The sequence below is a fragment of the Trichophyton rubrum genome (assembly GCF_000151425.1).
Source record: "Trichophyton rubrum CBS 118892 genomic scaffold supercont2.1, whole genome shotgun sequence".
In the NCBI taxonomy this organism is placed as follows: Eukaryota; Fungi; Ascomycota; class Eurotiomycetes; order Onygenales; family Arthrodermataceae; genus Trichophyton; species Trichophyton rubrum.
Genome location: NW_003456428.1, coordinates 1314656 through 1335928, shown reverse-complemented (window position 1 = coordinate 1335928; position 21273 = coordinate 1314656). Strand labels below are relative to the sequence as shown.

The 21273-nt window shown below is 45.8% G+C and overlaps 12 protein-coding genes and 1 non-coding gene across 13 annotated transcripts; 8 read left to right on the top strand and 5 right to left on the bottom strand.

Annotated features, from left to right (window-relative positions):
* Positions 1-150: 150 nt before the first annotated feature.
* TERG_11580 (uncharacterized protein) lies at positions 151-1489 on the top strand (the record flags this gene model as incomplete). Its single annotated transcript, XM_003238480.2, has 2 exons — positions 151-1181; positions 1252-1489. The coding sequence occupies 2 exons, from the start codon at positions 151-153 to the stop codon at positions 1487-1489; spliced, it is 1269 nt and encodes a 422-aa protein (XP_003238528.2).
* Positions 1490-3417: 1928 nt separating this feature from the next.
* On the bottom strand, positions 3418-3978 carry TERG_00517 (uncharacterized protein; the record flags this gene model as incomplete). The annotated part of the gene is made up of 1 exon (XM_003238479.1): positions 3418-3978. One exon carries the CDS (start codon positions 3976-3978, stop codon positions 3418-3420), a length of 561 nt encoding a protein of 186 aa, XP_003238527.1.
* Positions 3979-5419: 1441 nt separating this feature from the next.
* TERG_10507 lies at positions 5420-5491 on the bottom strand. The gene has a single exon. It is a non-coding gene; the product is annotated as a tRNA-Ala (tRNA).
* Positions 5492-5654: 163 nt separating this feature from the next.
* TERG_00515 (uncharacterized protein) lies at positions 5655-6465 on the top strand (the record flags this gene model as incomplete). Its single annotated transcript, XM_003238477.1, has 4 exons — positions 5655-5776; positions 5840-6010; positions 6062-6275; positions 6358-6465. The coding sequence occupies 4 exons, from the start codon at positions 5655-5657 to the stop codon at positions 6463-6465; spliced, it is 615 nt and encodes a 204-aa protein (XP_003238525.1).
* A 408-nt stretch (positions 6466-6873) lies between these two features.
* On the top strand, positions 6874-7686 carry TERG_00514 (uncharacterized protein; the record flags this gene model as incomplete). The annotated part of the gene is made up of 2 exons (XM_003238476.2): positions 6874-7279; positions 7379-7686. The coding sequence occupies 2 exons, from the start codon at positions 6874-6876 to the stop codon at positions 7684-7686; spliced, it is 714 nt and encodes a 237-aa protein (XP_003238524.2).
* A 277-nt stretch (positions 7687-7963) lies between these two features.
* TERG_00513 (uncharacterized protein) lies at positions 7964-8638 on the top strand (the record flags this gene model as incomplete). The annotated part of the gene is made up of 2 exons (XM_047747605.1): positions 7964-8003; positions 8055-8638. The coding sequence occupies 2 exons, from the start codon at positions 7964-7966 to the stop codon at positions 8636-8638; spliced, it is 624 nt and encodes a 207-aa protein (XP_047603566.1).
* A 650-nt stretch (positions 8639-9288) lies between these two features.
* TERG_00512 (uncharacterized protein) lies at positions 9289-10161 on the bottom strand (the record flags this gene model as incomplete). The annotated part of the gene is made up of 1 exon (XM_047747604.1): positions 9289-10161. The coding sequence occupies one exon, from the start codon at positions 10159-10161 to the stop codon at positions 9289-9291; it is 873 nt and encodes a 290-aa protein (XP_047603565.1).
* Positions 10162-11037: 876 nt separating this feature from the next.
* On the bottom strand, positions 11038-12526 carry TERG_00511 (uncharacterized protein; the record flags this gene model as incomplete). The annotated part of the gene is made up of 2 exons (XM_003238473.1): positions 11038-11709; positions 11759-12526. 2 exons carry the CDS (start codon positions 12524-12526, stop codon positions 11038-11040), a joined length of 1440 nt encoding a protein of 479 aa, XP_003238521.1.
* Positions 12527-13461: 935 nt separating this feature from the next.
* On the top strand, positions 13462-13967 carry TERG_00510 (uncharacterized protein; the record flags this gene model as incomplete). Its single annotated transcript, XM_003238472.1, has 2 exons — positions 13462-13653; positions 13707-13967. 2 exons carry the CDS (start codon positions 13462-13464, stop codon positions 13965-13967), a joined length of 453 nt encoding a protein of 150 aa, XP_003238520.1.
* A 71-nt stretch (positions 13968-14038) lies between these two features.
* TERG_00509 (uncharacterized protein) lies at positions 14039-17204 on the bottom strand (the record flags this gene model as incomplete). The annotated part of the gene is made up of 6 exons (XM_003238471.2): positions 16206-17204; positions 15988-16156; positions 15566-15933; positions 15148-15510; positions 15014-15088; positions 14039-14961 (listed from the first exon to the last, which is right to left on the bottom strand). The coding sequence occupies exons 1-6, from the start codon at positions 17068-17070 to the stop codon at positions 14039-14041; spliced, it is 2763 nt and encodes a 920-aa protein (XP_003238519.1). The 5' UTR covers positions 17071-17204.
* A 488-nt stretch (positions 17205-17692) lies between these two features.
* Positions 17693-18330, top strand: TERG_00508 (uncharacterized protein; the record flags this gene model as incomplete). Its single annotated transcript, XM_003238470.2, has 2 exons — positions 17693-17994; positions 18051-18330. The coding sequence occupies 2 exons, from the start codon at positions 17693-17695 to the stop codon at positions 18328-18330; spliced, it is 582 nt and encodes a 193-aa protein (XP_003238518.2).
* A 205-nt stretch (positions 18331-18535) lies between these two features.
* On the top strand, positions 18536-19191 carry TERG_00507 (uncharacterized protein; the record flags this gene model as incomplete). The annotated part of the gene is made up of 2 exons (XM_003238469.1): positions 18536-18807; positions 18867-19191. 2 exons carry the CDS (start codon positions 18536-18538, stop codon positions 19189-19191), a joined length of 597 nt encoding a protein of 198 aa, XP_003238517.1.
* Positions 19192-20123: 932 nt separating this feature from the next.
* On the top strand, positions 20124-20795 carry TERG_00506 (uncharacterized protein; the record flags this gene model as incomplete). The annotated part of the gene is made up of 1 exon (XM_003238468.2): positions 20124-20795. The coding sequence occupies one exon, from the start codon at positions 20124-20126 to the stop codon at positions 20793-20795; it is 672 nt and encodes a 223-aa protein (XP_003238516.2).
* Positions 20796-21273: the final 478 nt, after the last annotated feature.

Genomic DNA, 21273 nt, shown 5'->3' with positions numbered 1-21273 from the left:
AACAATGTCATAGCTGTCGAAGGCGGTCTCCCTCTTCGTCCACATATCTGTCCAACCGAGCAGCTGCGTATATATCTGCAAACCCGATACTCGGAGGCGCTGGATGATGCCAAACGTGCAGACGAGTTGGAACCAGGCAATCCAAAGATTATGCACAGGTTGGCGAGAATATACACGGCCTTTGGTCGTCCGGCAGAGGCTCTCCATGTATATTCAAACATCCGACCTCCGGCATCAGCAAAGGATACCGCACCTGCGGAGGCTATGCTCAGGAATGTCTCCCAGGCTGAGGAAACCCTTCGGGGAGAGAAGGGCGGCTCCATGGTTTTGTACTGTTTGGACCAGGCTGTGAGGGGACTTGGCAACGGGGTACAGCAGCCGCGCAACTGGTTGCTAATGCGGGTAGAGGCATTCCTGAAGATGGGTAACATTAACGCTTTGGGCGAGGCGCAGAACATTGCCATGTCCCTGCTCCGCGATAACAACCAGGACCCAGATGCCGTCTTCTTGCGTGGCCGACTGTTCTACCTTCAGGGTGACAACGACCAGGCACTCAAGCACTTCAAACGAGCTCTCAGCCTGGACCCTGACTCCTCTCAGATAATTAAATTTCTTCGAATGGTACAGAAACTCCTACGGATCAAGGACGAAGGAAACGCCGCATTCAAAGCTCGCAAGTACAGGGAAGCGATTGATTTATACACCAAGGGCCTCGAGGTTGACCCCAACAACAGGGACATCAACTCGAAGCTTCTCCAAAACCGTGCTCAGGCACATATAAATATCAACGAGTACGACAAGGCCATCAAAGACTGCACCAGTGCCCTAGAGTTCGACCCAAGTTACATCAAAGCCAGAAGAGTTCGAGCAAAAGCAAATGGAGGAGCCGGTAACTGGGACGAAGCCCTCAAGGAACTGAAGGATATTGCAGAGAGCAACCCAAACGAAAAGGGCATCCAAGAAGAAATCCGAAACGCAGAGTGGGAGCTTAAGAAGAGCCAGCGCAAGGACTACTACAAGATCCTCGGTGTATCGAAGAATGCTACCGAAACCGAAATCAAAAAGGCGTACCGCAAGCTGGCCATTCAACACCATCCTGACAAGAATGTCAATGGAGACAGTAGCGACGATACCCTATTCAAAGAAATTGGAGAGGCCTACGAGACCTTGAGTGACCCTCAGTATGTATCCTTTTCTGCTTTTCTCCTATATGATTATATAGTACCTGCTAACCACTTATCTGCGAAACAGGAAGCGACAATCTTATGATAATGGAGAAGACCTAATAGATCCTTCAAATCCTTTTGCTCATGGTGGCTTTGGTATGGGCGGCATGGGTGGCATGGGTGGCATGGGTGGCATGGGTGGCATGGGTGGTATGGGAGGACAGAACATCCACATTGACCCCAGTGTCTTGTTCAACATGATGAATAATGGAGCTGGTTTCCAGAGCGCAGGAGGCAACCCCTTCCATACCCATGGATGGTAAGAAAGGAAACCCGGCAGACGAACATTTTAAAACAGATATAACACCCCTTTATACCACACATCGACCCTTGTCCCATATCATATCATATTCCCCTTTTCCCCCGATCTAATGACCAAATAAGTTTTTCATCCATCTTAATCCTTGCCTGTTATTCCCACCTGTTCTTCAATTCTGCATCAAGGAAAGACCAGGAGAAAGAACAAAAAGTCAATTGCCCGCTTACCTTCTCATCTGAGCGATCTATACTTCCACAGCCCCTCTTTACACCATCAACCAACCTTGGGCCCATCCTCGGTCTTATGTACCATTTTTTGCTCCCTGATCCTTTCAATTTCCTTCTCGCATTTTCATTTCCTGCTTTACCACGGGATTTTCTGCAATGTGAAGGCCAGATCAAGCAAGGACGATATCCCCTATTCCCCCTCTTTGTTGCTCTTTTCTTCGCCTTTTACCATTCTTGATTATTATCTTGGTGTCTTCTTTTTAGATGCGTGGCATTTGCTGGTCGTCATCATCATTGTTTTTATTCTATTTCCTGGCTCATAGACTAAGAGGAGCTTATGCTTTGTTGATACTTTGCTATATTTTTATTTTTATTTTTTTTTTTTTTTATCAGGACAATAAAAATTGCTATATCTGAATTTTTTTCGAGTCGCAGGTTACTAGTGATACCTTATATTCAGTATATGCCTACCAGGAGACGACATCTTAATAATACTAGCCATTTGCTTTAGATTGGTATCGTTGCGTCGGCTATGGCCAGGCTTTGACTCCTACGGTAGCTGTTGAAAGGTGACGTTCAAATAAGGTGCGGCGGCTCTAATCCGACTTCCCAAAGGAGAAGGAAGGAGATAAGCATGCTAGAACCTAATCCCAACTTCTCCCGTTAACTACCGCCTAGAGAATTACCGCATCTCCTTTTAAAGTCCTGCAGCTGGTGGTGTTATATGTTCACTTCTCTCGTCCCTGCGGATACGTATTGGGTATTTTCTGTAAAAGTGATAGGCAAAGCAGTCTGTAGCTGTTTACTCCAACGAGAAGTTCCCTTCCCTTCACATGAAAATTTCAATTTACCCTTTCATTCTTTCAAATGGACGAAGGGCGTGAAGTTTCGTTCACTGCAACATACTGATGATACCATAGAGTATACATGTGACTCTGAAACTTCTGCTCTTAGGGAGACAGAGACTCCATATAGAGTATATTTCGTACCGTGATATCCGTCGTTAGCTGGTCCCACAGGGGTCGTCATGCGTCCCGCGCTTAACTTGCAAGGTACGTATTCGGGCCTAGAATAATGGAGATAACTAGCGACTTAGTTATACGAAGGGAATGTACGAGAGCAGCGTACGAGATCCGGGTACGAGCTCCAGAGCACATTTATGTCCAATGCCATTGAGCGATGTAACTTCTTCCATCGGGATAGGAGTGGTATACTTTGGTATGCGTGACCATGCACAGGGAGGCGGGTGAGTTGTAAATATTGATCATTATATGTGGTAATGATTCATTATTATTATTAGTATCAAAATGCTATAGTTTTTCCCATCAGTGCAATGCTTCTCGGTAGTATACAATCTTCTGGTATCATTCTATTCCTCAATACGAGGGGATAAGATATTAATGGTATTTCCCTTTGATGACCGTGTACGCCCCATTCTATCCTAGTAGATATCCTTGACCCTTTTGTGAATGTCCCATTAAAGACAAGTTCCTTTCTCTCGGCCTGCGAGAAGAAGCGGTATGCAGACCGATAACAAAGTAATTCACCGGTGATGCATCTCCATTAATAGCGGCAGCTATATTATGTGGCCTGGACGGCGCTGGACCGGGGTGATAGAGGTGTATCCTATCAGCTAGGTCAAGCTATGCACAGCGAGCCGGCTAGTGAATGAGCATCGTAAATCTATGTTCCCGCAATGTCCTATTCAGCTCATGGTGTTTCCTGGCCCAACTCGCTGAGCAACCGACATCCATCGACTTGTCTGCATGGCCTTTTGTCCCGAGAAGTCGAAGTAATCCGGCTCACACGGGCTGACGGGTTCGTTGTTGGCCTCGGTGTAAATACCCAGGCAATAGTGGCCAGGCAGCTGGGCAAAAAGGAGTTCTTCTTCACCATACTCGGCTCGCGGTGGAAGTCTTGTGGTAACCGTAGGTTTTTGCTGTGATTTGTGTCGTTGTGTTCGAGAATCAAGGGATGGGTTGTTGGCTGGTTGGCGTGCGAACAACCATATCTTCTGTTCGGGACACCATACTAGATTGGCGTCTGACTTTGCTCGCTGGGGTAATGCGTCTGGTTTGGTGTGATAGTTGTTTATATTCTGACTCTTGGAGCGCTTGAACTTTGACCAGAATCCCATTCGTTGCTTCGAGTTGAGTGTAGTTAGTGCTATATCGCTAACTGCCCTTGTGTCGTGTGTGTAGATATTGAGTGACTGGGATTTCGTCTGTGTTTCATCCCAGGATCGAGCGTATAGAGTTGTCGACATCTGGGGACTGGAGGTTTTGGAGAATTCTCCTTTTTGAGTATGCTGCAGACTTCGATTAAGGGGGTATTTCGAGAAGAGTAGGGACAACAACCGGGACCGACGATATAAATAAGAAAAGAAGACCAAGTTATAGATCTCAAGAAACAAGTTTGCCCCTTTCAGGAATTTTCTGTGGCAATCTTTTCTTCAAGAGACAAAAATAGTAGCCAGCCCCGTATTATGATGCTAAAAAAGAGAATGCGATACGGCTTTGCACTAGTTATCTGTAGCAAAAGCGTTCTCGACTGTGCTGGACTTGGTATCGGAATTGTTTCTCAAGGCCAAAAATTTGGATGTATAACTTTTCAGAACGAAGTAACTGGCAGAAGACTGGACGTTCTATTATATCCCCTGGCAGGAAATTTCGTTCCGGCCGAAGACGACTTTTGTCCGCGCTTTTGTGGCGAATGCTACCTGCTGGGAGTTGTAGCAGTAGGCGCCTGGTCACAGCTCAGTGGCTGCTTTTGCAGGCTAAGACGTGATCGTCCCCAGGGGCGGATTTGACCGAAACACAACGTTGCGGAGAGGATGTCAGGGGAGCATCCTCAGCCGACAATATGTACTCACCTGGCGCAGAATAGCGATAATCCAGACTGTTGCATCCGTTGATATCTGTACCAGCCCCCTTCAAAGATGGATTTTGCTGAACAGTTAGCCCACTGGCTTAATAGCTATCTATGAGAGGTGAGCCCCTTGTTTGCGCGGCATGAAATTAACCGGTTGGCGCAGGCGGCGCTTTCACACAGTCTCATCCTTTCTCTCCCCTTTTCGACCTGAATTACGGCTAGATGGAGCGACAAGCCAGCCTGTCTCTCGTCCCTGGATTTACACACGAAGGAGGAGGGGTCGCAGAGAAGGATGAGGATGGCTGAGCAGCACGTCGACCATTCCGACATATCTCCGCATAATTGGGGGGAGACGGAGAAAACAGGCGACGAAATCAGGTACATGGATGCATATGCCTTGACCTGTCTACGATACATCAGTGACGATATGGCATGTCCCCAGCGTCTTTGGCCTTTGTGTGGTCCTTGTGGTCGCGGCTTATTCGGAAGGGAAAAGACGGCACCGCCGGAAGGGCTCGAGCTGCGCGCCCTGTCGACAGCGAAAGAGATGGTGTGTACGGAGTAGGGAAGAAGATTTTTTTTTTTTTCGATGTACCTCCTCTCATGTAACTAACTATGGGGACAGGGCTGTGCTGCAAATGCGCTTGACATGGCCAAGATGCAACCGCAGTCACTCTTGTTGATCGGAGAAGCCGTTGGGTGTGACTGACAGCGTAACAGAACGTAGTATATCGACCAGCAAAAAGGACACCACCTCAACTTACCGTGGTATCGCAGATATCGCAGTCGAGACAGCAGAGCGTCCTATACCGGGGACGGAGGAGATACAAAAAATTTGGACTGTCAGGGAATCGAACCCTGGACCACCCCCATGCTAAGGGGGTATTATACCACTAAACCAACAGCCCCTTCATATAGCCTGCCTCCTCCAGTAATCTTTACCAGCCGCTTTAAAGAACGAGAATTCATACAAATTCTCGGCATTTCTCACAACTTCGTAAGAATTCACGCGCATATAATTAAAAATGCATTATCCCATGTAAGCGCTTCGACAACTATCAAGTTTACACGATGGGTCAGCCATCCCGTATACCCTTCACCCTAGGGGTGGAAAGCGCTTCTCCCTTCCTTCCCAATTTCTATTTTCTTTACGCTCCCCCCATCTTCCTTCTCTTCTTTCACATCCACCTACTGTCCATATCAACTATCTACTAGGCCCTTCCTAACACATTTAATATCGAAATTAATATCCACAGCCAAATCCCAAATATAATAGGCAAGAAGATAGACCCTGAAGAGAGGGCCCGAAGGCTTCAAAAAAAGGGGTTTAACCCTCATAAGGGCTCTCTCAGTCGAGAGAGGGTGTGGAGTGAAATACAGCCTGGTACAGCATATAACTATGCTAGTGCTAGAGATCTATGGCTAGAGTAAGCGACTGATAACTTGCTGAGGAGGCCATACTAACTAACAATCTCTAGATACTGCCAGGGTAACGGCGCCAAAGATAGTGATATCTTTAATCAGGAAACAATCAAACATTTTATTATATATATAGCGGCAGGTGCCAATGGACAAAAGGATGGTAAACCTATGGATTCATATATTCATAAGATATGGAAGGCATTTACAGCAGAGTGGGCACGGAGAACAGATATTGAGCTCCCAGCACATGTGATAAACTCTGGTGCGAATGTAAGTGGTCTACAACTACCCAGACACCTAGGTTGCTACCCGAAAAGAAACTGAAATCAAACGGATTATCTAACTACTTTAGCAGTGGATCAAAAATAAAGGAGAGCTTGATGCACATATACCTATCAGCCGGGAGCGTGATGAGAAGGATTTCGTCACTCTTATTCATTTCCAGAACCTACTAACCTAGCTATGGGAGAATGACTGGTATATTTTTCGTTTCCCAATATACCAGGTATATCTATCCAGCCTCCTGAAGCTCTGTATGTATTCGTCGGGGAGGGTGGGCGAGTATGTGGAATCGTGCTCGCGAACGGGTACAAACCGAGGACTCTGTGTTGAGAAGGTAAGCAGAGCGAAATGCCGTCTAACTACCTTTGGGTATTGATTGGATTTGATACTAATATATCCGCAGGATATAACCTTTTTAGTAATCCGCAATCATAAGGGTATACCAGAACTTGTTTTTACCCCTCGGCGTAACGCGAAGGGTATATCTAAACGACAAGAAAAATGGTCCGACTACTCTATATTCTTCTTTATCCCTGGTTGATAGGAGGCTAATATTTTTATCGAGTTTAATAGCCCGCGGCATCCTATGCAGGAGGATATCAGCCCACTCCCTCTATACCTAAACCCAGTCCTTGAGCCACTGGCAATATGCCTTGCGCGTGGTTTGTTTCGTGACTATAAAACAGCAGATAAGATTTTCGCAATTAATCCTCCGCCAAACTCCCCTTGCATCGAGTTAGTGTTGCGTTCCCCTACTAATCGACTGTCTGATGAGAAGCCCTGTGGGGGGGAGGAAAACTTACACATCAACTCTAAGTATCCTAAGAAGAGGCAATCGCCGTTCTTTGAGTGTGTCACTACCCTGGGGCCAACGGGAAAGACTCTCAAGTCCAAGTGGTTATCAGAGCAATTTTCTCTTCTAGGGCGGCGATCGGGATATGACAGTATGACTATGCATAACATCCGTCGAGAGGCCTTAATGGTAGCCGATGGTAAGTAACTAATATTACTACCTAAGCATAGGTTAGCTTTCTGACGCTATTTAAACCTAGCAAATGGCTACTCCTAGGCCGACAAAATGAAATTTGCAGGTCAGAGAGATCCAAAGGTCTTTCGCGAATCATATATGAGCAAATTTTGTCGAGTTGATAGAGTCAGCAACATCCTTAATCTACCACGCCGCCATGATATCCATGAACACCTTCGTGGGCTCTCTCTTCGGCGCAACCCGACGCTACAGCAAGCTCTCCCTGCTCAGTTGCAACATGACTTGAAGAAGTGTCCCGAATATGTTGAAATCGATAGCAAGATCAAAGATATTAGTGAAAGGATCAAGGCGACCCCCCCTAAAGAACACCAGCGCGAACTGCAAAACGAGCGCCGAGCTTTTTATAGCTAGAGGAGCAAGCTCTTGGACCAAGAGCTAGATAAATGGCAGAAACAGCAAATTCTTGATTGTAAGCCTAGTACAAAGGATGAAGACTCTTCAGCTTTAAGCTATCTGGAATCATTCGAACGGATTTCTCATCTCATGCCTGAGAGGAAGAGATTAAGCAAGCTCCTCTTTATGCCTGTTTCGCTACGAAGCCCTGAGGGGAGGCAGGCAATTAAAGATATGGTTACACTTTGTCAAAAGGAAAGGGCTGTATCTGATCACCCGGCTTTGATGCCAGAAAATGGCCGGTGTCCCGTCACTAAATGCCCCAATGGAGGACGGTAAGTGCCGCGCCGTTGCTTGTTTGTAGCATATTGACTAACTTAAGATAGATAGCTTGCCTTCACGATACAAATGGAGACATATCCATACTTGTCTTCGAAGCCAGCTGACATTACAGCATGGCTTCGCTGAGCTTTGTTTTATCTGCAACGAGTGGGTTACGGGTTGGGGAGCTTTCAAGAGACATTGTCAGCACCATCTCGACCACCCCGATACCATCCCTATCCAGTATAACTACCTAGAAGTACAAGGAGTACTCGCGTCACCCGGGTATTGCCCTAGATATCTTGGAAACGAGACACTGGTGGCCACAGAGCGCCTCCAGCCCTTTATGTACAAGCAATCCTTCACAAACCATATGCAATACCACTATAAAAAACTTGAAGGGCAAAATCTCTTAGGCTATGGGTCACTACACTGCAAAGGTATGGTATTTAACTCTGTCTTTAACCTCCAGTGTCATTATCACGACGTACACTCTATACCAATACCGACTGCCAACGTCTGCAACAAGCGGAAGCGTAAGGCACATACAACAACGACTCGCTCTACTGAGCAAGAATTCATTTGTATTACCCCCGAAAGATTCGAGCTAGAGTTATTTTCCAGAAAGCGCCAGCGCACTAGGAGTTGAAGTATCACTACATTCTCGGCCTAAGATATTTCTAATTCTGGAAACAAATCATTGGATGGATGGAATTAGATAGTTTATAAATCTATTAGAACACTTTATTTTCCTTTATGCTCTTCAACCGATAGATACTTCACAGTACCCTAACTACTCCGTAATCCCTAGGGTATTTGCGCCCAATCAAAAAAAAGAGAAGAAAGTAAAATTAATAAGATTAAACGAGTAATACAGCTCACATATCGGTGAGAATGTAAGTCTTATATTGCTTTTATACACCTTTATAGTTAACTCGTTACCTAATAGATATCTATTGGAGCCCAGGGTTTGGCCAGCATGCCCTTAGGATGTTCACCTTTCCTGCAAAATTCTGCGTGCCGCCACCTGACCATATCTGTGTTGAAGTATATCAAAGTTGCTTCGACACCGAGGATTGCAGAGTCATTAGTCATAACTACTTAAGAATTAAAAAGTTTATTTGTTTTTAGCTGTGATGTGGTTAGTATGAGAAAGATAAAGAGATATTGTATATTTTGAACATTACATTAACTACACAGAATACAAATAATACATAGTTACAATATCTGGCGCTTCCCTTTGTCCACACCGCCCTGGTCTCCCTAACCTCCTCCTTCTCTAGCCAGATGCGCCTGCCGTCAATTCCACGAACTAAGGGATATGTCGGCCACTCTCTCTTCCGGGCTTCTGTATGGTTTGACTGAATCGATATCCAGAGGACTTGCGTTAAAAACATCGTTCGCTCTATCAGAGACCCGGTCGTCAAACGGTGGAGTATATTCACTAGTTGCCAAGGTAGAAGTTTCCTTCTGGTTGATATACTGAAGACCTCTAACCAATAACCTTATATGGGCTTGTATCATCTTCTGTAGACAATCTAGTGAATCATACATGGCATGAACATGATCAATCTTCCGAGTAGATGCGGCTTTCTGAAATAACTGGATAATCCCGTCTAACATGCCTTTTAAAAAGTTGATGATTGTATGATGGGATATCAATGACCGTAATATTTTCGGATTCTGGTCTCTTTGGTATTCGCTACGTTTCAATGTATCGCAAAGGTCATCACTCAGACTAGAAAGACCTGATCGCATCCTCTTTGGCTCTTGGTGATAATATAGCTCGTCAACCTTCTGCTGAATATCGGCAAATTCATCATATAAGGACTGAGGAAATATCTTTCTAACTTTATTGCACGAGTGATCGTGTTTCTCAAGAACTCCATTTAAGCCGTTCCGTGCTACAAGCCGTTTATACTCTCCATAAACTCCTAATATAATGCAGGTGCTCGCATCAATAGCGGCCTCGATAAACGCATCTTTGTTATTGCGGATAAATAAATCATCCACTAGGAATACTTTAGGTGAAGTATGCGGTATCCCGGAGCACACCATAAACACATGTTCTTTTCCTTGAAATTGATGCCAGGTTTTGGTGTCATGAAGCTGTCGGTCCGTTTTTTGAGTGATAAGTGCGTCCAAGACGTAGATCTTGAAGTCGGTTATCATGGTATGCAAATCATATGCTCAAATCTTGGAAAAATAGTCGGTTTGTAAATAGGTAGATATAGTTAAGAGATTTCAGGCTTTGTATCAACCATAGAGTGTTGATATATCACCGGTGAGGATTTTAGCTGCCCTTTATAGATGCGATTGAGAAAGAAGAGGACTGGCATGGACACCACAGATCAAAGGCTAATGGTACATTTTTGCATTGGACGCGTATCCAAATTAGCAGCTGGCATTTTAATGTCGAATACGAACTAGGTGGATTGAGGAACACCTATTTGGCACACTGTTTCCATTCTTTAGGTAACCATTCAACCATTAACTGGTTAACTAGGAAATTAGTCTGAAAACAGATTGTTTTCTCGTTCAGTTCTCGGCCCAGATATAAACTTACCACAAAACATTGCCACATAAGGCTCACATTCTGTGCCAATCAAAAATTTGCATTGATTTGACATACAATCACCTATAGACAGGCATCCACTCTTGCGGGAAGTTGATGTAGGATTCCTTCTACTCTTCCTGGAGGATACTGTGGTACTGTGTGGGTGTGCTGAATGGTGGTATAATTATTGAGGCATTTACGCGGCAATGGCTGTTGCTTTACCCATTGTGTAGTTATTGAAGTCAAATTGAAGGCTCGCTCGAGTAGATTGTTTCCTAGTGCGCTTTGGCGGCAGGAAGCAGGACCACCTGAAAGATAGATATGTGATCTAACTAGCTAAATAAAACATTCGAGAAATGACTGCGAAGAATAAAATCACTGGTTGAAATACACATGACTGGCCCTTCTAGCAAGGGGCTTTCTCAACAAGGCATACAACAAATAAAAAGAGCTAGATATAAAATAAGATAGTACAGCACCCTCTACCGTGCTTACATTGATGGCCCAGATTCATCTTTCAAACGCTTCTCATCACTTTCACCATCCGGGCAAGGACTTGGCCGCTTCTTTCCCCGCATGCTAACCTCTTTGGCCTCCCCTAACATATCTGATGTCTCATTCCGCTCTCTTTCATCACGCGACTCCAGGAACATAAGAATACTATCGAGGTGGTGCCTGATTTCATCGGGTTCGTCTTCGTATAGAGGTGAGAGAGAAGCTACCTTCACAGCGTCCTCAAAATCTACCTTGGCCTGTAAATTTCCTGCGACAGCTGGCAAAATCAGATACCACCCTTTCATCGCGCAGAGAATCATGAGGTTTTGCACTGAGGAAAAAGTCTCGCTTTTTGGGTCTGCGACTTGTATCACTGCATTCTCGGACATGCTCAGGACCCCTGCAGCCAAACTTTTGTACTGTTTTTCTACCTCGTCTGCCTGTGAGACGTGGCCTTCAAACTGAGCGGCGTGGCGAAGGTAACGGGATATCGCGTGGTACTCGATTGGGATATCATCGGTGCGCTGAAACTCTAGTTCCCAGTCTTTGCTTCCCCATGAAAGTTTTTCGCAGAGCTCTGAGCGCATTTTCAGAATAGCTGAGTCCTCTAATTGAGAGAGGAGGATAAAGCAAAGAAGAAACACCTGATCAACCTGAGGCCTCTGAACCTACAGGAGCGTGAGTATGAGGTAAAGAAGAAACGGGGAAATTCCTTACCGTGACTGAATCCTGGGCCCGATAAAGGGGTGGGCTAAGTTGTCGAAGCTGCCTTTCGATAGCCTCAGCTTCATGCTTGGCAGACTCGAATGCGTGGGCTAGTTGTTCACGTCCCACCAGCCAGCTATAGGCGCTTTTTTTAATTTTCCCGGCATCCCTAGCCTTCTGGAGGTTTTGTAAGGCGACCTCTATCCGCCCTTTTTGGGTAGCAATTGCAATTTGACGATGGTTTAAGCTTTGTCGTAAAACCTGAGGATTCCGATCCGATTCGATTTCACCTTGTTCCCATATGTGAAATACAAAGTCACATAAGTGTTGGATATCCCGAAGAGCATCGTCACACCTGCCACTTTCCAGGTGGCCACATGCTTTACCCAACCTTTCCATTAGTTTGGCAACCCCATCACTCCTAGTGTTAAGAAATTGCCGTAAGACGTCTTTATACAATCGATAGTGACCCTCCAAGGCCTTGACCAGCCCATTTCGCTCTGCAACTTTTTCATATGCTAGCTGAGCACCGGGATTATCAGAGGCGACTGCGTCAGCCGCAGCTTGTAGAAAATGTTCTCTGTTGCAAATAAGGGCGCCGTGAATAAGTTCAACATTGGGGATATTTGGTTTAGAAGGGCATGCTACAAGCCAGTAGCCGTCTCCTCGAAACGTATGGGAGTCCTCGATAGCACAGAGAGTCTTATCCACGCTGTAGATGCCAGATAGGTTTGATTCTGGTAAATCACGGATATAGTAGATATTGAACTGACGTGACATTGTAGCGATATGGTGGGTGCAACACACAAAGAAAGAAAGGTAGTAGCTATTGATTGCATTGTTTGTTCGGATGTGCCATTGAGGGCGAGTTGTTGGCCTTTATAACCTACTACCTGGCTGTTCATGTATTCGGGCTTAGTTCCCAAGATGATCCCCTTAGTCAATACGAATCATATGTAGGGAAAGGTTATGTGCTCCAAGCCAGACTAACACTGTCGATATTGAACTAGAATTGAGTAGCAGCAGGAAGACGTGGAGTACTAGGTGGCCCTAGCAGGTAAATATCAAGCCTCCTTAAGGGGCAAGTGGAAGCTGCCTACTAAGGATACCGCAGAACAATACCGACGCGTCCGATTTCGGCGGCTTGATATAGTAGATTTTGAAATAAGTCATTATTGTAGTAATACTGGGTGATGGGTGTTTAGTAGATCAATGGATGTAATGAACGATTACTGGGATATTTTTAAAGCTCGTTCTCAGAGCACTCAGCTAGGTAGGTTAAGTGTGCCCAAATGAATCTTAGCAAACAAATTGGCCAAGTCGTCGCTTTCCCGGTCAGAGCCTCTGCAAAGTACATTAGGTTAAATCATATATAAAACATGAAAAATCGAAGGAAGCAAGAGCTAGGGGTAATATCAATATAACAAGTGTCTCGTGATCCTCAATCCCACATTTATGACGTAGGAAACCACAATTTAGCCAATAACTTACTGTTTGCCCCTCCATCCTGCGGCGGGGTAATGAGTTAACAAGTAGCGACTTTAGTTGAACACAAAATACAAATAAAAGGATCCTGCCATGTTTTACTCTCATGAAATATTTACAGTCAGCTTAACTCACTCAAATACAAAGGTGCCTATCCAATATTTCCCCTTTTAGGTGATGAGAATGACTACTAACGATAGAGCTTAAAAAGATAGGCATAAGTTGGCATCATGTTACAAGGAATCGACTCAATCACATACCTACCTCTTCCGGACTTCCTTCAAGCCACTATTAAACAAGCAATAAATACAATATCCAGTACGGTTATTTCTCAATCGGAGCCGTATGCCTCAAAATTTGACCTTCCTGATGATGATGGGGTAAAATTAATTGTGGAGGAGATAAAAAAGATATATCAGAAGGTATGAAGCCACATTCCTTAGATATTCTAATAGCTAAAAAAAATTGGATATAGGAAAAGCTGCCGCATGATATTTCTACCTTATCATTATATGGGGCTGTCTTTAGAGGAAGATGGGAATCTGGTGAACTTAACGATACTGTTATTGTCCCACTTATCGATTACCATGCTGAAGTTATTACTAGGAATAAAAAGGGGGATGAGAAAAGACTAGATTGGCATTGGAAGCATGCTATATTTATACAAAGACAAACATTTTTTGAGATTGAAGGTGAAAACAAGATTGGTGCAATAATCCTTCAATTTAAGCGATAGGGAATTATATATATATATACACATATATATATATTATTGGGCTATCTAAAGTGACACCATAATGTACCATTTCAGGAATGTGTACTAGTAGACAGAGAATTAAAGCTGTTTGGCTGCGCTGTCCATATATCGGTGTTAAGAGAGACAGGCATGGAGTTCAGGTTGCTTTGCTGCGCTGTCCATGTATCGGTGTTAAGAGAGACAGGCACGGAGTTCAGGTTGCTTTGCTGCGCTGTCCATGTGTCGGTGTTAAGAGAGACAGGCACGGAGTTCAGGTTACTTTGCTGCGCTGTCCATGAATCAATGTTGGGAGTATACCTAGTAGCAGAAAACGGGTCAAAGCCGCTACTAGGCTGCCATGGACCAGTGCCAGAATACGATCCCCGATTGCCGTAGGGGTTGTTTTGGTGGTTGGTTGCGGTTGGTAAACTTCCTGATTCCGCAGCGAGTTGTTGGCCGTTGTAATCAGTGTCAGATAATCCAGTATAAGCCGTATGAATAGCTACCGGATTATTTGTACTTGCGGCGCCCTCCACCTGGCCTCGCACCTCCTGAATCAATCTATGTTGAGTTGATGTCCCAAGGGAATGGGGAATGCTATGCGTTTGGCGGGCTTGGCGCTGATGCTGAGAGTCTCCCCATGATATTGGCATTCCGCGGTGGTCAAAAGAGTTTACTGGCGCACCAACTCCTGTATTGATGGTCGCTTCTTCATTTGTATTCAGAAGCGCCCCGATGGTGGCCGTATGCGCCGCTGGTGTCTGACGCACAACCATGGTTTGGTGATCTAAAAACCCCTGTACTGGGGGGGCGTATGTTGGTGCTCTATTGGTGGGGAGGTTATAGGCTTGAGAATTGTTTGATGGGGTAGGCGTGAAGGCGCGTGGTGCAACGTGGGTCAGAGAAGTATTGCGCGTTTGTTGGACTTGGTGTTGGTTTTGCCTTTGGGAATTAGCATACACATTTACTGTTGGAGCGGAACCGGCCTGGTGGGCTAAGAAAGGAGCATTAGCGACGGATGAATGGACACCGATAAGAAAACTCACTATATGGCTCGACACTCCGTTGGTTCAAGGTTTGTGTGGAATAATCCGAATGTTGCCTATTGGGGCGTACGGAAACTGTTTATTCTGAGTCAGTAGCAGTAAAAACCACCGCGATGCCCGGGTATGTATCATACGTGATGGTAACTGCAATCGGAAGCCCGACAGATTGTTTGCCTGTTGTCCTCCATTATTTGTTGTCTCGGGCCTTGTCGACACCCATTCTGTCGAAATATTAGTTGAGCCATGCCCAACCACATCACTCTGTGACCGGTTTTGTGCGTTTTGGGAGCTATGAATCGATCCAGACACGCTGCTCGTCTGTCCACCCCGCACATCATCCGTTCGCCGACGTTTCGCCCTTGGCTGGCTATCACACTGCTGCCCAGGTCCCCCTTCTATCCATGAGCCTGCCTGCTGTTGGGGCCTCGTAGCGATCGAATTTCCGTCCTGGGAGGGAGTACTTGGAGTACTCGATTCCGTGGCTGAAGAAGTCTCATCTACCACCTCCATAAGTCCTTGATCTCGACTAGGTACAGACATACTCATACGCACCTACTTCTCCGTCTTGTCTTCTTTGTTGCGAAGGCTGATATTCGCTACGATCGATGCTCGCATGTGGCCACCTGTTCGGCCCATTCGCACAAGGTGTGTCTCCAGCCGCATCTGTAGGTGTTTCCAGATTTGCTGCAGGTTCGTCCGTATCTCGACCCGTCCCAAGCGACGAGGTGCAGAGAGTGGGTGCCTCGCTACCACTGGTGTGAGCTTCATAACCGCTAATATTGCTTTCAGATGGACATTCCGCAGCGTATTCGGGGCCGTCGCTCTCGCCGTCCAAATCATCTCGAGAAGCATAGAATTCCTTGTATAAAGGGTGGACCTCCCTGAAATCGTAGGAAAGAACTTCACAGACTTTCCTTAACCTAAGCCGTCATTAACCACAAGTCAAGAAGAGGATGGAGGTCGCGTATACGTACGAAGCAGATTTCCCGCAGCAGCGCTTGACGATGCAAGGAATAGATATTGGCATCTCATTGTCACCTAGTTTTGGTATAGGTTTGCCTTTCTTTTTCATTCCCGCGATGAATGCATCACCGCTACATGTGTTTGAACATATCAGTCTAAACTTCGAGATACTCTGCCCATCTGCCTGTTGTTAATTATTTGTGTGCGAAAATTCTGGTGGGTGACATACATAGAAGAAAGACCTCTGCACTCCTATCTCCCCATCCAACCTTACGGAGTTCCAAAATCTGCGAATTGACCCACTTTGCAGCGTGTCTATTCTGTGCGAGTGTTCTTCCCATCGCCGTGCTTAGAGTGGGAATGCAAGTTTTCAAGATTGACTCGGCGTCGGCGAGTTCGGCCCCATTCTCTAACATCACAACACACGCCAGGGCCACAATGATGACGCGAAACGCCAATATCCCCCGGAAAACGGAATTTATCTCCATTGCTTCTGCGGTAGAGCTGGCATAGGCACGACACCTTTCATCCCACTCGTCTTGACCATCGTCCTCTCTGTCGTCGTCTCCGTCGTCATCCCTGGCCCCACTCCCATCCCCGTCGAGCCGAACCTTGTCGAATCGAACCTTACGGCAAAGTAGTAGCCGAAGTATCTTCTCGCGAGGTGGCGGGCTCCCCCATTTTTCCGTTTCTGGTATATTTGAGAGAAAAATATTCAGCTCCTTTTTCCATCTGTAGTCAATTCGCGTAGCAGAATTGTCCTCAGTGGGTTTGTCCTCAGTGGGTTTGTAAATAACGAATTTCAGAGAAGCCTTATCTTGAATGGCAGGGTTGCTTGTAGTGAGGCTTCCTGTTGGGTTGCGAAAAGGCTCAGAGGGCAAATGCGTTTTAAACACAGTGGTTGTATTGTTTTCTGCCTCTTCTCTGGGAGGAACAGGTAGCGCTCGGATAAAACTGTGAAGCTGTACACAAAATTCAGAGGAGGGTTCGTATGATTCAATGATGCGATGAGCTTTTAGAAGCATCTGCTTAAGATATGCAAAATACTTAGCATCTCTCTTATCAGCTTGTTGAGCTGGCTGGAGTGAAGTCATGGCTAAAGTATTTGATGTGGAGGATGATATTCTGTCCCGGATAGCTTGAAGGTTGAAATGGTTGCAAACGTATTAAATGGGTGATCGGGCCACGCTAAGCCTATTTGAGGGACAATCATGATTGTCCCTCGAATAGGCTTAGCGTGGCCGAATCCGAGATGGCTAATGAGTGGAAAGTCAAAACTACACCAAGTTGACAAAAGCGGCGTCTAATCGGCAAAGAGATAATGGTCTTGCCCAAAGACTGGTTGCAAATGATCCCACAGCCGCCTTGTGTTGGAAAAGCGACTATACTATTTCTCAGAAATAAGCTTTGTGGTGTCTATCTGTTTTCGGTCCGCATGTGCCTAGATCCTGACTATGGAACGAGGACACAGGGGTAGGTTGTCGACAAAACGGTACGGAGTACATATTTCTGTATTCCTCATACTTACGGAGACAACGGTTTATAAGAAAGCTGACCGCTCCTTGGAGCTTGGATGCCTTTCTACCTAAGCCATGGCCCACAGCCAGCCGGATAGTTTGTATCTGGCAACTACGATCGCCGTCATGTCCTTCTTCTTCTTTCTACCGTCATGGTTGAGGCTATGTCTGGGTGGACGGCGGAGACACGCAAAAGAGTATGGGCCCCCTTCAGCTGAGTTCGACAGAAGCTAATGGCTCTAGTGCGCCGCATAAACTTATCCTTGCGGAGCAGGTAGTTGAGCTACTTGAGTTAAATGCAGAGCATTCTGACAGTCCTATGATTAAATTTACGGCCAACGACGGTACTATCAAGACCGGGCACTGTTCATGGGGTCAATTTAGGCAGATGCCGCGTGCATTGGAGATATACCAAAGGGATGGGGGAGAATCTCTGAACCCAAATGTTAAACTGATGATCGTTCTATACTACATTCTAGGCAAACAAGCATGGACGCATTGGTAAGTACCTTGCTTTCACTACCCCAAGCACTCAAATACACTAACCTTAAGCAAAGGTTTGGTCGAAGGATTGTGAAGAGCCCAGATGCTGTGGGGCAGATTAAGGAGTATCAGGGGGTTATCTTCGGGACTGCGACGGGGCTTCGGCCCATGGTCTTAGCTACCGCCCTGGTTAAGGGAAAATGCCTGCAAGTGGTTTTCCCAAGCATCACCAACCTCCCACTTAAAGATCAGCAGTATTTTGCAAGGTATTGGGCAGCAGAGTCATCAAAATTCGCCCATTACTGCAATTCTCACAATAGTACTTTTATTCTCCTTCGCCCAGGCATGATATAATATATTTCCTGTATACTATTTCCCCCCATCCTTTACCTTTTTTATCATCTTCCATTAGATATATATACCTGTCTTCGTATAGACGGCCCGTCGTCCATTACATAGCTCCTTTCCTTCGTGATCGACCATCCCTCCGTGTATATAATAATTCATGGCATTCCTTCTCCCTTAGCTCCAAACTGCGAAAACAAAAGAAACCGCCCTCATGCCTGCCTTCTGCCTCTCTACTCCCGACTCATTGTCCTTGCTGGACCCTTGTGCTATCAAGGTTTTCTGGTCAATTTTTAATAGGGAAGGAATCCCAATTCAGGGGGTTTTACGCCCCAAGTGGTATAATCTCAGTGACCAACCGCCACACGGCGATTTACAGCGCATTATAATTGAGATTGTCTATCGTGCGAATCTAGCAGTTAATGGAACCTACCTTATACTGCTTCCCCCACAAGAACCCAAAAACCAGTGTCTTGATACAAGATAGTGCGTTCTTAGACCCACTCACGTTGGAATAATTCTGCGCTAACTAGTTAATCATACAGCTACCTGTGCGTATCTGTGACGGCAAAAAGATTCAAGCTCAATCTTACGCATGCAAGTTATAAAACAAAGTTTCTATCCGAGGTGTGGTCAAATGGAGTAAAGTTTTTTCTCAGATGGATAGCAGATCACCCCGAGGATGAAAGGGACGGCCCACCCGATGAAACTTATGACGAGCAAGAGTTTAACCGCGAGAAGGGCTTCGATGAGCAGTTTTGCAGGGTGGCGTACAGGTCGCGTGAATACCAAGATGCTAAGATTGTAGATTGTGTGGTAGCTTCGGTTTCTCAGGACTTGGTAAAGCAAGTTGTAGCCGCATGTAACTAGTTAGTGTCTGCTCTCTACTCAAGAATTACACTACCATCACCAGCGCCGCCTTTGCTGTATAGGAGTGCGGCGTTTGTATGTCTATCAAATAACTTTCCCGCGGACTAGTCTGGTGGTTTAATCACATCTCATTGAATATTTATATACCCACGCTCCCTTCTCTACCATAGGTCCCGACTTATGGCTCGGGACGCGGTGTAAATTGCTCTGCTTCCACGGCCTCTGGCAGAATGTATTCATTTGGACGGCATAATATCTATGGGAGCCAACCACCTGCATAGGCGCCTCTTGAGCATCCAATGACTCTGTTGGGACTTGCAGTACGAGCGGACCGACGCACACGGCGGCAGACCACTTCTTGATCCCACCAAACTACCCACTTACTAGGGTGGTCGATCTCCAGGGACGACGAGGGGAAAGATCTAGTACTAATCTTTCAGAGCGCACGGAACAGATGGTAGGACCCAGTTCCCAAAATGCCCCAAGACATTCGTTCATAAACAGAACGCTAGGCGACATCTTCTGCGCCGTCAGTCCAGGATACTCAATCGAAGCTTCATTCTGCTCCTACTCTTGCCAATAATGAGTGGGATGTATACAGAGACCGGAGAGCTGCCCTTTGTGTCCCCCCACTGCACACGCGCTTTTACACGAAGTGATATTCTCAAAGGCCATTTCCAGAAATGCTCCATACGAGGCAGTAACTGTGGCCAGGCGCTTATCCCACCTGCAAGCCCGCAGGCCTAGGGTGGATTCCAGTAGGCATGACTTTGTTTCATGGTTTCGTTCTGCCATCACTTGTATATTTCTTGTCTTTGTCATTTTAGTAATTTTACATAGCTAGTTCTTTACCATCTTGAGTTGCTTTGATATAAAAAACCAGATACCCTCCTGCCGAAGTTATTCTTAACTCGTTACTCAACATTGCAACTATGGCGGACAGCAACGCCCGCTTCTTCCGATGCCCCGAGAATCAATCGTACACTTTCTATCCAGTGCCACCTGCCCGAGTAAAGACCCTGCGACGGCCAGCATCTCTTTCTAGTTGCAACACTAGTGTGACTATCGTCGATACCGAGCCCAATAACGATTCTCTACTAGAAGAGTACACCAGCAAGCTTATCGAACGGCTTGAAGCATGGGACAGAGTCCAGAAAGCGAATACAGCCCAGAATCTTACCACCCAATCCGCCCGAATTAACTTCTTGGAGGAAGCACTCCAGGCTGAAGTACGCCGCAACAAAGCCCTCAAAGTACACCTAGCTAGGCAGGGGCGCCAGATCAAAACATTACAGCAAACTATTAAAGACTTAGAGCGTGATCGCAAGGATTCCACTGATACTACCACGAGGTTGGTGCAAAAACTAGAGCGGGAGGTGGAGATCTTAATTCAAAATCTGTCTGAAACTACATTTCTCAACAATACGCTCAAGAATCAGAATAAGAATCTACAGGAGGTGAATCGGCAGACTTTTCTCAGAGTGGGTGAACATAAGAACCTCTTAGAGGCCTTATGTGTTAAGTTGAATGTTGATGTAAATAAAATTATGCGTGATGTTGTGAAGGACCAAGGCATAAGCCTTCCAGCGGGTTGGAAGAAATAATTTAATCTCCTGTTCCTATATTGTAATAACAGTGTTTAAGGTCGTTAGCTAACACTAGCGACCCTGGGAGAGATCTCAAGACACTTTGTTGGTCTGGACCCTTCGTACAGATACCCAAAAAGAGCGCTCCAGGCCAAATTGATTTCTTTCTTTTGAGGTAAGGGAAGGGGGGGGGGGGGGGGGGGGGGGGGGGGGGGTTATACCACCCTAAAACATCATCAAGTACTAATCAGGCGCCGATGAAGAAGCTTGCCAGGGACAAATAGGAAACCAAGCGAAAAAGAAAAATCGAGATTCATGATACCATGAAGTGATTAACATCTAGATAATTATCTCTTCCTCCACCGTTTTTCAGTGGGCGTAAGAAGAAGCAATAATCTCGGCCGCCTCGAGTACGCATGAGGGTTTAGTTCTTTAACACGTAATAAAGATAGTAGCCACCGGCTGAAGCACGAGGATGTCGCAGAGCCGTCGTGAG